The sequence below is a fragment of the Paralichthys olivaceus genome, chromosome 17 (genome assembly GCF_024713975.1).
Source record: "Paralichthys olivaceus isolate ysfri-2021 chromosome 17, ASM2471397v2, whole genome shotgun sequence".
In the NCBI taxonomy this organism is placed as follows: Eukaryota; Metazoa; Chordata; class Actinopteri; order Pleuronectiformes; family Paralichthyidae; genus Paralichthys; species Paralichthys olivaceus.
Window position 1 is genome coordinate 11,468,804 of NC_091109.1, and position 15,396 is coordinate 11,484,199.

At 44.6% G+C, this 15,396-nt stretch overlaps 1 protein-coding gene across 4 annotated transcripts in view; it reads left to right on the plus strand.

The window, feature by feature from the left end:
- The window catches only part of nrp1a (neuropilin 1a), a 58,584-nt gene that overhangs the window by 31,707 nt on the left and 11,481 nt on the right, over window positions 1-15,396 (plus strand). For all 4 annotated transcript variants that reach the window (XM_069512541.1, XM_069512543.1, XM_069512542.1 and 1 more), the window contains 3 exons: window positions 1,619-1,785; window positions 10,579-10,734; window positions 12,702-12,846. In XM_069512541.1, coding sequence (XP_069368642.1) covers window positions 1,619-1,785; window positions 10,579-10,734; window positions 12,702-12,846 — 468 coding nt within the window. The remainder of the gene's footprint in view (window positions 1-1,618; window positions 1,786-10,578; window positions 10,735-12,701; window positions 12,847-15,396) is intronic.

A 15,396-nucleotide genomic window follows, 5' to 3' on the forward strand; every position in this document is an offset into this window, starting at 1 on the left:
CTTTCATTCCCTGCAGTCACCCTCCTCACCCTCACTTTCACCTCATCTTTTCTCCTAACAACCCACTTTGGCCAGAAATCCACATGATCAGATATCGTCCTTTGCGATCAACAAATGCCTCATCTTGTTTTTTATTTTTATTTTAACCCGGTCATCTCGATGAAACGTTAAGAGGAGAGCAGGCAGTCTCCTCAAAGAAAGAGCCGACGACGCAGGAGGAGAGGTGTGAGACAATTTTCTCAGCCTCACACAAAGACTCGTGCATGGGCACATACATATGCAACCGCACGCTGACACTGTGGAGCACAGACACACACACACACTGACCCAGTGACTGAGGTGTGTTTGCAGTGTGGCAGATGGGGAGACCATCTGTGTTAGCTCATAGGCAGCAGCCACATAGCAGTTCCACACTGCACCTCATACTGTGCTTTCTGAGAGTGTGTGTGTGTGTGTGTGTGTGTGTGCATGTGTGTGTCCATATAGACACAAACAGAATTGGATCAGGTTATTCCCCAGAAATAAATCAGTTACTGATTATAAAAAAGTACAAAATATTTTTGAGACTACTTTAAAATCAAACCCTGATGAATATTATTATCTTCTTATAAACAAATGGATGTTGCCACAAATATAATAATATATACGATTGGTTATAAAGGTTATATAAAATGAATAAAATGTTATCCCTAGTATGTATTATTGTATTTTTGGCCAAAGATAAGTTTATGGCTTCTGAGGGTTGATAGCTTAAAACACTGTTGATGTGCTTTATGACCAGCTTCATCACCAGGTGAAAAAGAAGTTTATAGACAAAGGAAGAAGAATTTCACCATGTTGTGTAAATGTGTCACAAACCACTGTGTTGACATTTGACATTTTGCCCAGATCAAAAGGTCATGTCGTTCGTTCTGTCTGTTGCTGCCGCTCCGTCCATGTTGACGTCAGCATATCTGACCTCCAAGGGCTAGAGAGGCTGACCCCAACCTGACCCAGCTCACGCATTAGCCACGGAGCCCGGGATGCCTCAAAATGGCTGTCCCATGTCAACACAAACAAGGGGAGCCACCGCCTACCATGGCTGGTCGGGCCATTGAGTGTGAAATATGGCCCCGAAATACAGATACACCGCTCACCTAAACTCCCCCAAGAGAGCAAGTTGGGGGAAGTCACTATGTGCAAAAAAGATAAATTGCCCACAGGGAGGTGAGGCAAATAGGTCCAGTCAGTGGAAGAAAATAAGCACAGTGAAAGTCACTTTAACGCCTAATACCGGCGTAAACTTAGCCCACACTGAATGTTTTATGAAGACACTTTTACATCTTAATGCAGAACACTTCCATCCTTCTTCCATTAAAAAGCAGAGGGAGAGAAACAGAAAGGATTTACTGAGGCAGCGCTGATACGCTGTTCTTTTCTAGCCAGCAGCGCTGAGTGCCTGTCGTGTGGTGTCATCCTCCCCAGAGACGAGCTCTGAATCAGGAGGACACTGAAAGCACATGCTGGGTACATTCTGGTGCTTTCAGCGCCTTACAACTCGACTAAACATCTTTTGCTCACTCCTTTTTATCCTTTTCTTCCTCCATCTATCTGCCTCCTCCTCTCTCTCACCCTTCAGACTTTGACTGCAGCGACCCTCTGGGAATGGAATCAGGGGAGATAACATCGGACCAAATCATGGCTTCATCCCAGTACAACCCCAGCTGGTCCCCAGAGCGCTCCAGACTCAACTACTATGAAAACGCATGGACTCCGGCTGAAGACTCAAACAAAGAGTGGATACAGGTACAACCTAACTTCACAGGATTGCTTCATTATTGATTTCTTTTAAGGTAAATCACCTACTACTGAGGAAAGGTAGAACATATTTGAACAGTCCACTGTGGCAGCTGCCTGCAGTATGTTTTTTGGAGGTGAGTCACAAACTGAGGGTGTATGCACAGTAGGAGTGTTCATGTTTGTCCTTCAGTCTCCGAAGCTGTTGTATCTCGGCAACGCTTTGACGAGAACCCAACAATTTGGATGATGAATGTCACCCGTCCTGATGGACCTCTGGGTGGTCCACGCCGGTGTCCACTCTCTCTGTCATTGTCTGCCTGTCTATGTGTGTCCGTCCTCTGTCTTCCTGTCATACCTGATAACTTTCCCTTTCCTTGATAACGGAGTCCACCTCCAGGGATGCTGGGATTTAGTCCAGGCGTCCTGCCTCGCCACACACACGCATGCACACACACACACACACACACACACACACATCAGCTGTGTCATATTTTTCTGTCTGTCGGCTTATCTGCACGTAGTGATCATCACCCTCCAGGGAAACTTTGGGAAGATTAAGGATTTAGTTCTTCCTCAGATGGGGATAAGTCACATATTCCGAGTCCACCCACAGCGCAGTACACCCCCAACCCCCACTGCCACTGCCATCTCCAGTGACACAACCACCACAACTCTACACGATGAATTTGTACAATGTTTGATTTATTAGCAGAAAGCCTCCAGGCCTTGTAAATGCCCAGACTGTTTTTCTTTTTCTACTGTTGTTCCACAGTTTTTGCTTCATCGTTGAAAGTTTTGGCCCCGGTATATTCCTCAAGGGATGAATAATAGAGCTGACCCAAAGCCAAATATTTGCTTGGGGAGGGCCATAAGCAAGCTTTTCCTTTTATTATAGCAATGAAAATATTGTCCTGGGGGCCCCCGTTGCTCCTTTGGACTAATTTAATCAGTGTGTGAGTGTGTGTGTGGGTTCACATCCATTCTCCCGTGCTCGTGTGCGTTCTTGACTTTCAGGGTGAGTAGGAAGGTCTGGCAGGGTCCATATTGTCCTGTAGAGGAACCCAGCATGTGTCTGAGTGGCCCAGGATTCATGGCCTCCCTAACCACTTCTCCAGTAGTTGTCCATTACACTTAGATGAAAGCATTTGTCTCTCTAAAAGCAAAGTCCATGTTCATACTTGTCTCCACTCTGCCTTTTGTCAGTGGCAATTACAAGCGATCACAATGATTTGTTGCCACTCAAGACCCTCTCCCTGCTGTAGTATTGATCATATTGAGGATTCGATTTGGTACCGACATTACAATACTAATCAGTTCAAAATACTGAACAGGGCTCTTCTAATTTTTTCATTCAAACACAGCAAAAGAGCGAAGTCTGTGCTCTCCACATAATTTATGTTTTCCGAGGAGTGTGATGCACTTGCGCAGAGCACTCTGAGAAGCCCAATTATCACAAGTGGTATTAACAGAGTCGAATTCTTCATTCCTCTTTCATCATGCCTGTCCATGGTGCAACAAGCTCCGGCCGCCTCACTGCACGTACAAATCATCTCAGTCTGCTATTACATGCATAGTAATCAATTCATTATTTATTTCATTATCACTCCCAGACTGCAGTATGAGGCCAACAGTTTTATTATTCATGACAGGTGGCCTTTTGATTCCTGGGCATTTTTCTTCACTCTGCTTTTTCTTCTTTTTTTGCTGAACACATTCCAGATTTGCCATCCATTTTAATGCTGCCTTATTCTGATGCAGGCAGAGGAGGAGGGCAAGATACTGGAGTGTGTGCACTCTTCTCTGGGTAATTAGATTGGTGTGGTGTGTTTCAGCAATGAGTGCTGGGTTAGCCAGGTCATTAATCGGCCCTTTGGTGAACACTGAGATAGACAGATGTCCTTTGAGGGGGTTGAGCAGGGAGTAATAAAAAGAGGCTGTAATCCCTCAGAACAGGACTTCATTTTTTCACTTGTTCCTTTCAGATCTGCTCATTTTCACTCCTTTTTTCTGCCCTTGTTTTCCTCATTCCTCTTGAAAATTTGTGTCTACAGACCAACATCAAGGCGGAGGGAGATTTGTGCATATTATCTGGCTGCATGAGGCATGGCTTTCTTTGAAGCATAAGAGGATGAACAGTGGGGTCTGTGCAGCAGGTTACAGCAAAAATAAATGAGGATACACCCCCCTCCCAGACTACCCAGTTTATGGACTGATCCTTGCTTTATGAACTCAGGCTGGTTCCACAAAGGATACCTGAGCAACGCATAATATTGCTGAGGAAAAACCTTAATCTGCACAATACATTTGTCTCTAAGAGGAAGGTTTATGATTTCAGACTGGCACGTCACAGCTCGAGAACTTACAGTTCCTCTGGGACCGTGACAGGGAAAATTGCTAAGAAGCTGACACAGTGTGGAACGGCTTTGTCAAATATGTCAGTGGAAGGATCTGATGGCCGCCGTGAGACACCGCAGCACCGATGAAGCAATAAGAGCAAGACTGGATCCCAGTCAGGAAGCTTCCATTGATTGCACATATACCAAACATGAATAATTTACACTGTCTTGGAGAGAACCGGACTGTCGATACCTGAAAGCCTCTGTATTGTTCATCACATCATGGTACAGTTCATACTATCTCATACACCAGGACTTGGTTACAGTTTTTCATACTAATAAGCTTCCGTTCATTTGTGAAATTTTGCAATGGTTCCTGCCATTATCTTCAATGTTCTTGCTGTGATGAATTGCCCCCGACAACTTCATCAGTATTTATCAGTCTCTATAACATAAAGTGTTTAATCATGAGAGGACACAGTGACCTCCTTTACTCTTGCTTTAATCTTGCCTTAGCGGTAAAGGTAAAGTCAACCATTTGCGGAGAAAGTTATAACAAGGAGTTTATAACATTAAGGATGGAGGGTTGGGGTTGGCATGTCCCACTTTAACCATATTTCCTCTGAATCTGTAAGGTAAACAACACTGTGAAACCTGGGCCACTTAGCAAAGATAACAGGTTGACTTCCACCGCCCGACCAACCAAACAACCACTAATTGTACACTTCCTCGACAAAATCACCAGTCTGGCAACTGCAGCGTTTCTCTTTTCTGCAGCCGCAAGTGGAGAGGCGAAGATTGGATTATAAAACGGCACAGGCTTCTATATCCTGTTTTCCCTTCTCATCTAAATGTGTTTTCAATTACCCTAGGTCAAAGAGCTACAGAAATTTCCCCTTTACTGCCATTGTCTCTGTCTTCACTTTCTGTCACAAGTCCAGGGCTTCCCTCTGCGCCGAGTTGATGAGTAATTATAATATGGACCAGTAATTAACAGCAGCTTCTCAGTTGATTAAGTGCAAGAACTGAGAAGCGGAGGCTGGCATGCGGCTGCCGGTGAGATCATCACCGTGCCGCACAAATGGAAACAATGGATGCTGTCTGTGCCTCGCTGCTCCCAGGCCTCGCTCTCAATTGGAAAATCAATGTGAGGATAGAGACCCACAGTTGAGTGGAGTAGCCCAAAAGTGGGACTAGAAATCGAAACATGAGGGATGGCATGATGTAATGAAATGAAACAGTGCTGCATAAGTACCCCTAGACACAACCTCAGCTCAGCCGTAATCAGTGTCATTTTCAGTGTCTGCGCTGGAGACAGGGAAAATGCCTGAAAGCCTCGGAGCCGCTTGTCATCAGTAAATGGAGCTCTTTAGCTGTATATCCAGGGATGGGGTCATCATGCAGCTTCCAGACGTGACATACCTACAGGTCGCCCTCTTTTCCGTGCTGATCCCTGTGTCATGGTTTCATAATCATTACCCAGAGTGTTATGTCATGTGTGTGGGGTAAGGATGGGACTTATCCTGGAGTTAAGAGTCTTTAAGGTGATTCACACTGAAGGAAAACCACTGTTAGGAAACCTTCCTTTAAAAGCTGGGACTTAAGCCATTAATCATGCAACAGTATGTACCAAACCCTGAGCACACTTCACTCTCGACAAACCAGACAACCTTCTCTTTTATTATATCTTTCAACCTAACTATACGTCCCTCTTTGTCAGGAAAAGAGATGATCAGCGTATAGGAAGACATGCATAATTTAATGCCACCAAAGAGGTGTCGAGGGGCTAAAAATAAAGTGTAATTGCGTCAGGTGAGTATTGTGATAAATGGAGGGTCGGAGTGGAGCTCATAGGTCCTGCAGCATCGGAGTAATACAATTTTCATGAAAGGAGAATTAATTATACTCTCAGGTAATGGAGCTCCTAAAACGCTCAAACTACCAACACCGAGGTAGTGGAGTGATTTCTAAATGTTTCTCGAACTGCTTTTATAAAGTAGCTGTGTTTAGAGCTACTAGACTCATACATTCTATATGTGTGTGTGAGAATTAAAATCTCTGAGTGAACCGCTCCAGATTTTCTCTGGCCAGGCCCTTACTAAAAACTCAAGTTATTGCCGAAATGATTTCACTGCCGGAGAAAGTCCGGACCCAATTCCTCCAGAAAAATAGCTTTCCCTTATCACTATACAAAGGACATTTTAATCAGGGTTTTGCATCTATGTGATGGCCCAGGATGATCCCAGCCTGTCAATCTCCCACCAGCTGCTCTTTGACTTTAGAACACAGAAGAATGCTCCCTCCTTTCTGACCCTCAACATTTCTCTCGCTGTTGTTTTTGGTGAGGGAAAACTAATAAATTCATCCTCCAGAGACCTTGGTTATTCACTCAGCTGCCCACACACACACACACACACCCCTCTCTCTCTCTCGTCTCAGTTGGAAGCAGAGAAATGGGCTGAAAAAAAGTATTTGGTAAATTTCTTTCTCTCGGAGAACAATTCGCTGCATACAACTTCTTGACAACTCAATTATAAGGCAATCAAGCAGCAAGAGATAGAGCTCTTGAGCCTTTGCTACCCCCCCCCCCCCCACCCCCTGTATAAGCCTCATGTCTGCTCTCTACACCCACATAACAATGACTACCTCAAATACATATCATGTGGCCTTTGCTGCACAACTGAGTCATACAGCACTGAGACAATACACTGAGCACCAGAGTGACGTCATGATCACTCCCACAAATGCCACTGATGCTGAGGAATAAGCATATTTTTAAATTTGTACAACCACAGGAAAACACAGACTCTTCATAATGTATAACAATTACACACATTAATTGCTCAGTCGAAGTGGATTTCAGTATGTCCATGTAGATCTAATTGTAAACACACCTGATGACAAAAGCCCAAGGTTGACTTTTCAATTCTTTTTCTGCTTTTCTGGTTTCATTAGTCTGTGAAAACGACTGGAGCCATGTACAGTGGCTGTTGTGAGGCAAGAGACTTTGAGTCATCAGTTTGCCTCCCAACAGGAAAGCAGAGAACACCCAAAACACACATGCACACAGTCAAACATATTTTGGACTGAGCTGGAGCAGGAGACAAGAACACGTTGAAGTCGTGCCCACGTATCGGCCTGCCGCTGCTCTGTGGAACGATTCAGTGTCTGGGTGATTTCTTACCCTGTCTGGCATGTTTATGGCTCCAACTCTGTGTTTGTTTGTGTCTCTCCAGATATGAGTTACCATGCACCAGCATGCCCAAAATGTATAATGTCATTTGTCTATAGGTGGGATTGAGTCCAAATGCGCTTGCAGGAGAATAACAATATGGTGAATGTGGAAGAGACTTATGCTTCATTCTGTTGGATCAGCAAAGTTTGGAAATGCAACATGTTCCTGCAGATGCTAGATTAGGAGTCATAAATCCAACCTTTCAGTACAGTGATTACATCACCCATTAAGCATGATTCAGCCTTTCAGGGCTTGATAGTTTATCATCTGAGCGGCATATATTTACCCAAGACCCACTGCACGCTGTGTGCAATTTCTAATTGTTGGTTATTGGTTTATGTATATAGGTCATGTTGTGCTGTTCATGGCTGCAGGATAAAAAGGAGTCCCGCCAATAATCATTATCTGGTCCTGTTTGTTTTCACTGTGGTCTCTGCGGTGTGGGATGGACTGCACTTTACATCCAAGTATCCTGGCAGCACGTCTTCTCTCCCTGACCCGTGTAACCTCAGTCTGTTAGCGCAGCCTCTGCCTCATTCCTCTGCCTCTAACAAGCAGCCATTAATAAATCATGCTTTGCCCGTTACACATGCCTTGTTAGCAGCCCTCGTCTGTGAAATGGATCTTGTCTGTACACTCCTTCACTGGAGACCCCATGGTTCTGTCCATCACATCTTCCAAGGCATCAATGTCAATGGCCAGCTTCTCCTTCCAACCATCTTGTTTTTTCGTCTTTCGTCAAACCTTTGTCCTCAAGTCACAGGTGAATCTGACAGACTGAGACTTTGACTTTTGGATTCAAGCTGCATATGATTTGAACTTTTGTGTAAAAGATTTTCAAAAATTCTAATAATTAAACTTTCCTTCAGCACCTCTTTGGTTTGCAGGACCTTAAAACAACTGACTACAAAGTGACATGTATAAGTATACATCTGAAAAGAAGACCTAAAAAGTTACTACTCTTCAGATGAAATCTTTTTGGCTCAGAATATTGATTAAAGTCTGACATTACTTCAACCCTCATCAAATCAGTCATATTTCAGCACGCTCATGTCCTGAGATTGTTTAGGTTTGAGCACCCATGAGTGTTCCCAATTAGTCCCGCCACTCATTTCATCCCCAGAGGTTCCTCCTCTCCATTATATCTAATAAGATCCTTTCAAAAAAATATCCTAAGGCCAAGTCGTTCTATTAGGTGAGCCTTTTTAGTAAGCATCATCACCGTTAGTGCAGATTGGAAATTAGTAACACTGGCTCTTTGAACACAGATGTTAAAGTCTGCGCTAATATAAGCAAGCAGAGGTCTCACCACCATCCGCTGTGCTTTCCCCTTCCAGTGCTGGCACATACGCTAAAGATATTTACCCAACAGAGAGGAATTCAGCTTGTGTGTTATTAAATGGGAACCATCTGAAGCTGACAGGATTTGATTTTGTCTCTATTTGTGGACCCAAAAGAAATCTGGGACTTACTGTTAAAGCCTATTAAGCCTGTAGTCAGGAACAAAAGTATTCTGTCTTTATATGAGACAGTCTTTGTGAGTCTCCATCCATCCACATCCATCGAGTAGCCAAGAGACAGTGAGAGAAAAGCATGGGGGAACCTCATTTATTGCTCCCATCTGTTTATCTCTTTTTACTTCTGGAACCGAATTTGAGGAGCAGGAATGACCAGCGCTCTGTGGCACGCAGATGTTCCTTCACTGCTCTTTGCTCCGAGTCATTAAATGTGGTAAAGTGCTGTATATAAGGTTGGCAGACAAAGCTATAGCGGCTCTGACTGTATGGTTTTAACATGCCAGGGCTGTATTGGAGGCAGATCAACCTGGCTTTGATTTTCTCAAAATTTGCACACGCTACTTGCTCTGTCTGCTCGCACCCGCATGAAGGATTTCACTGTTGTCGCTGTCATTACACACCCTTGCAGATGCACATACCGATGGTATCCCCCTGAGTCGATTCAGTAATCTACTCAAGACTCTGGTCGCCATCCATCATGGCCTGAGCCCATCTCACGTCAACATCAAAGGCCTTATCTCTCATCATCATCTTGGAAACCTGCTCCACCAACACCCCGGCTTTCGTGTTTTGCCATTTTAGTGGAGCCTGCATGCAACGCCATTACACCTCATTAATGTCAGCTCAGCCTGTCAGAGACAGTGTTAACGCTTGTTGAAATTAAGCACACTGCTTCATACACTGAGGAGCTAGCATTCTTTGACAGGCTTTGAGTTTTACATCACATCCTCTTTTTTTTTGCCTCAGTTATGGATGAAGGGATGGTACGGTGGGGTTAAGTAGCCTCCACAGAGGTCAGGAGGAAGCCCATTTGTTATTGTTGGTGGCTGATGTGTCCCAATCAATAACTGACCGCTTCTCCATGCAACTCCGAGCCAAGTTGCAGTGGGGTCAGACAAGCAGTAGACAGCAAAGAAAAGTGACATGCAGACAGAGTGTGTGTTTGTGTTTTCTTTGGCAGTGATGGACATGAACACACCATGATGGCTGAGAGACACTATGCTGCTCCTACAGGTCTAATGCAAATCAGTACATTTCTCTGCTCAGCATCATCTCTGAATGTTTCACTCAAACACACATTAACATATATAGATGCCACGACAGAACTGACTCTCATTCACGTGAATCTCTGACCCCACCGCCTCCGGCTGCCTCCTTGTGAAAATATAAAAGCCCTCCATTAATGCGCCGCAGTTCATGATTACTTTATAAAGCCCTGCATGTTTAAAAAGCACAATATTTGATATTCAGTGTGTATCTCTCTTTCCTCCTGGCCGATTTTGATAATATGATTGCAGAACTCGTTTTATTCAACATTCACTTTTATCCAATAAACTCTTGTCTCCCATCTCAGGAAATTAGATTGTCATCCTGTGTCTCTTTCATTAATGTGACTATCATTTCATAGCTGTTTATTAAATTCCAGGTAGCAGACTATGGCCAGAGGTGATTCTAATAGGGAGGGGGTTATATTTGTACCTCTCCAGCTTGTCAGTGCATTATTAATACAAACTGCACTGAAAGCCTCTTCTCCAAAAATTATTCATGTATCTGAGCCGGAAAAGAAAAAATTATTTTAGCTGTATATGCTCCAGTGTGTCGTGCTGAAGGGGAATCTTGGCTTCCTTACAGCTGGAATTTTCTCACAATATGCAGAGTCATTTTAGCAGTGTTTGCTCAGCTTATGTGTCTTTTCCTCTGCCCCCCACAGGTGGATCTTGGGTTCCTGCGGTTTGTCTCGGCCATCGGTACCCAGGGGGCCATTTCCCAGGAGACCCGGAGGGTTTACTTTGTCAAGTCATACAAGGTGGACGTCAGTTCTAACGGAGAAGACTGGATCACTTTGAAGGAAGGCTCCAAACAAAAGGTAGGCGGGCCCAGGTTTTCAAGCAGCAAATGTGAAAAAGCTAAATAATTCTGACACATACAGTTGTGTATGGTTTGCAGCCTTTAGCTCTATGTAAGACAATCAGAGAAGCTCAGATGACAAAGGTACTTTATTATTGTTTCTGCCTGACCGGTAACTATGTCTCAAAAACCACCCCTCCACATTTACTGAACTTAGAATATCCCATCCCAATGTAGCAGCCAGCTGAATTGAATTGCGGTCTGCTCCAAGTTGCCTTTGAACATAACAAAAGGGAAAATACTCAGCAATATGTACTTGTCTCTGTCTCCTAACATGCAATTATATGCTTTGCTCGGTATGGTAATATACACACCATCTGTGTAAGTAAATAGTATTTACAGCACAGACTGCGACGCTAACACAGCTCTGCAGTAGGCGCAGGGAGGATTGCGTAAAGAATGTAGCCACCGTTTTATGTCAGGCTCCCGTCAACTTGTAAAGACTCAAGGTTGACAAAAGACTTGACAAACAAGGGTTAAAGGGGAGAGGGGGAGACAGAAACAGGAGAGGCTGTCATGTTTGAGCAGCTGGTAGAGGTGGGTCCAGGAGGGGAAAGAGGAGAAAGTCGGGAGGGATGGCATGCTTAACTGGAGCGTGACAGGCTATAACCATCGATTGCTGATCAGCCTGTCAAACAGACCAGGTTTTGTCCATCTGGAGGTAAACACACCCTCCACTGTGGGTGTCCGCGGGGTCAGGGAGGCAATGTGTGTGTCTGACAGCCTCAGGTTGTGTGACATGTAAATACCACAAGGTGTTTTTTGAGTGCCAGGCTGCACGTGGAACAAAAAAAAAGTTCTCAGAGCTTCCAAACAAGCATGTTTGTGCTGCTGAGTATACACATACCCAAGGCCCGATTCTTTTATGGTGCCTCCAAAGTACACAAGTCGCTTCTGTAAAGTGGTGGCTTAAAGGTGCCAGGGTAAGCCCCGCCAGTGTTTCTGGACTCTAAAGTGCTTTTGTGCGTAGGGGCACCATTTGCTTCATGCTGAGCCTGCAGTTTGGTGTCTTAGTGCAGCTCTGAGAAAAAGCCACTTTACAGTTGGTAAAGTGGAGAAGAGACCTGGCGCTACATGCTATACCAGTATTGCTCAGGGTTACAGAGGGATAAACTAGTTGTAAAGACCAAAGGGTCAGCCCTGTTGGTCTTCATTCATCCTAGATCAGCTAAACTTCTATATTTTTATCTTTCTCTCCATTCTGCGTCTCTCCGCTGGATTACTCTCTAGTCCATAGCTACTCCGTAAGGGAGGTCAGGAGGTCACATGGTCACCGGTGTGATTCAATTACCCAGAATGAACCGTGATGGACTGCGGGGAGTTGCTTAGCTGGGTGGCCGGCCTCTTCATATGGTGCTAGTAAACTGTCAACTGACCCCAGGGGAGAACAGCGGCATCTCTGACCTTTAAACAAGACGCTGCAGTAAAATGTCCGCCAGTTCTGGAACCAAGGGGACACAGAGAGGGCATCTTGAGCCAATCTGGTCTCGTCAATGTTACATTTAACCGCCTCAGGTTTCGCAGTCACACACCGTGGCGTGTTTGTGCTGCTGCATGTGGTGCAAGAGGAAGTGCCGGGAATTTCAGGAGTGACAGGGAAGCTATTTATCAGTCAGTGAAACCAACCTTCAGACGGCTTTATGTGATACTTGTCTCTTATAGAAAGGTTTTTTTTACACAGTGTTGCACCAGCATGGTAACAATTTTTGCTCTTAAAGTATTATTTCGATTTTCACACCTCGTTCCTGTGTCAGTACATCTAAACGAAGATTAAGGCCGATCACTCAGCTCCAGTTGTAAATCTCAATGCTTAAAAATGGATGTGAATCTTCTTTCACTTCTTTATTCGGTGCCAAGGTCTCACACAAATTTCCATCCTGCATCGCAACTCAACATGTTCTGTCAATAACTCTGCCTCTATCATAGGTTTTCCAAGGCAACACCAACCCAACAGACGTTGCCAAGACAATGCTGCCCAAACCCACGCTGACACGCTTCCTTCGGATTCGTCCCGTTACCTGGGAAACAGGCATCGCGCTGCGTTTCGAGGTGTACGGATGTAAGATATCAGGTTGGTGTTGCTGCGATTCCTGCTGCTCCACATGCATGCATACACACACGCACGCACACACAGATCTCAGCCCCATGTTTGCATACAGCAGCCATGGAAAACAAACTCTGATTAGATACAGTACTGTTTCAAATGCAATAGTCAGACGATACCACTGACTCTGTTAATGATACATGCCTGTTCAGCTCTCCTCATGTTGCAGCTTAGTTGGTATGTCCCATCCTACCCCCAGTTGCACAAACACCTCACTTCTTATAGGACGAAGCTCTATTTCTGTGCGAGTCCTCCTCCAAGGCTGAAGCAGGCTGCTGCATAATAGAGCAGTGGCACATGAGGGAGGATTACCTATTTATGCTACCCCATGTTTAGATGTAGCTCATTCAATATAAATGGAGCCAACAGCTGGCAGGCAGGGAGTGCTGGAGCTGGGTGGGCTCTATGTGGTCCATCCCTCCTGCTGATCTGGTCTCAGCCTCATCTTTAGCCACAGTCTGTCTTTTGCTTACAGAGCGTTGATTTTGGCAAAGCTCTTCTCATGGCTTTTTTTTAATTGATCGAGTGTGGTGTGTGTTTGCACATGTAAGTTTGTGGCTCACTTTCATATGGTTTCAGCGCATCTGTCTGCAGCTTTATGGATCCATGAGCATGTGTATTGAATGCTAGTTAGTGCGTGCCTAAATACTTCAGGACGTCAAACAAGGACAGAAAACACAGAAAGTATTCTTTGCAAATGTTGTTAGTTCAGGATGAAGCCTTGGATTAAATTTAGGGTCAGGATTAGACATAGTCAGCCTAATGTCCTCATTCGTCAAGTTTGTTGTGTTATCTGTGTGTGTGGTTGTGGATTGCATACTGTGTGTGTATCTCTCCGGAGCACAGGGCACTGTGGGTACAGCAGGGCTGCAGCTGGGGCGTGTGTTTCAGGCACACGACCAGACCGCTGTGCAGATCATAAACACATCACAGGATCGAAGTCACCACAGGGCCTCCATGCTGACGTCAGCACCCCTGGGTGCTCTGAAGACACTGCCAGCTCCACTGCATGGTAGCAGCACAGTGGGAGGGAGAACAACTGGGAGGCTCTTGAAGGCTGCATGAACTCAGTGACTCAGTCAGTCCTACCTTAGGTTATGAATCTCTAATATCAGAACTTTAATGGAAAACTTTTTCTTGAAATTGCTGCCATAGTAGCAGCCTACACAGTTGCATTATTTTTAGATGTTAAGACCATGATTAAGGCATTAGAGGAGGGGAGGAGTTGAACCCCAGAATGTTGCAAGATGTTTTTCCCTAGATCACCATGGTCCCATGTCCCTGCTGATACAAACAGCCACACATTAATGATAAAGGACCACCGCCCTGTTGTTTGTAAATAAGCCTTGGTGTATAAATATCTGTGATGAACCACTGATGCTCCACCCAAACCCTTAATGCAGCCCACATAGCCATGGATCAACATCCGTGCTGGCAGTCCACAAAAACACACATGTGTTTGTTCCTCTGGGTGTGTCACTACATGCGTGCCATCTCGGAAGCTGCTGTGATCGCAGCTGAAGTCGATTAACAGCCCCATATGATCCAGGGAGTTCACCACAGTGCCTCAACACAGATCAGCTCCTGCACGCACACGCACACACACACACCTTGCTCTCATATATTCCTTGTTCAAAGATGGTCAGTGCCTTAGCTTTACTCTGCCAGAGGCCAGCTCCTGTGATGAATCCCAAACAGATCTTGGCCGAAAACAGAAGAAGAAAAAGAGACCAACCCTTCGACACTGACAGCGTTTGTTCCTCGAGTTCTGATTTTCAAGAATGAAAGTCCAGAGGGTCCCACGGGTCTGCATAGGAGCGGCTTTAGATAACCAACAAGCGAGAAAGACAATACTGAATGAAGCCTTGTTCTCCAAATCTTTTCCCAGATGCAGCAACGAAATTGAGTCCCGTCAGTGCTACAGTGCACACTTTGTCTCATAGAGACACAGAGGATGTAATAATGCCCAGATTTATCCCTCTGTGGGAGCCAGATAGTAAATATGTTATTGCTTACCACAGGTCCCTGACTCACTGTCTTGGGACTGGGATTGAGTGCACGTGAAAAGTTAGGAAAAGAGGGAAGGGGGATGTAGCCCTAATACAAGCTGTCAAGTGTCCGACGCCTGGTCGTAATTACAACATACAAACATTTGCAAACTCCAGTGTTTTCAATTTGGCTTCACAAACTGCAAAAGTGTGCAAAGATTAGCAGAAATTCATAATTCATGAATAATCCAAGTACACAACAGTGAAAGCTATATAAATGAAACCTGTATTATTGTTCCTCCCTATCTTTAAAGTAGTCTGGCAGTCACTGCAATAATACATTCTTGAAAATGTCCAAATTCAATTTAAGTGTAATAAATAATATTTTTAGGACAAAATGCCAAAGAAGGTTGATTAAACAAAAAAATGGTTATGGTGCAAAGAAATTTGAATTGTGTTGTTTGGTTGCTGTTCTGGCTGAAAATTTTCAGTCATAGCACAGGGTATCTCCCCCACCTTCTCTGGGGTG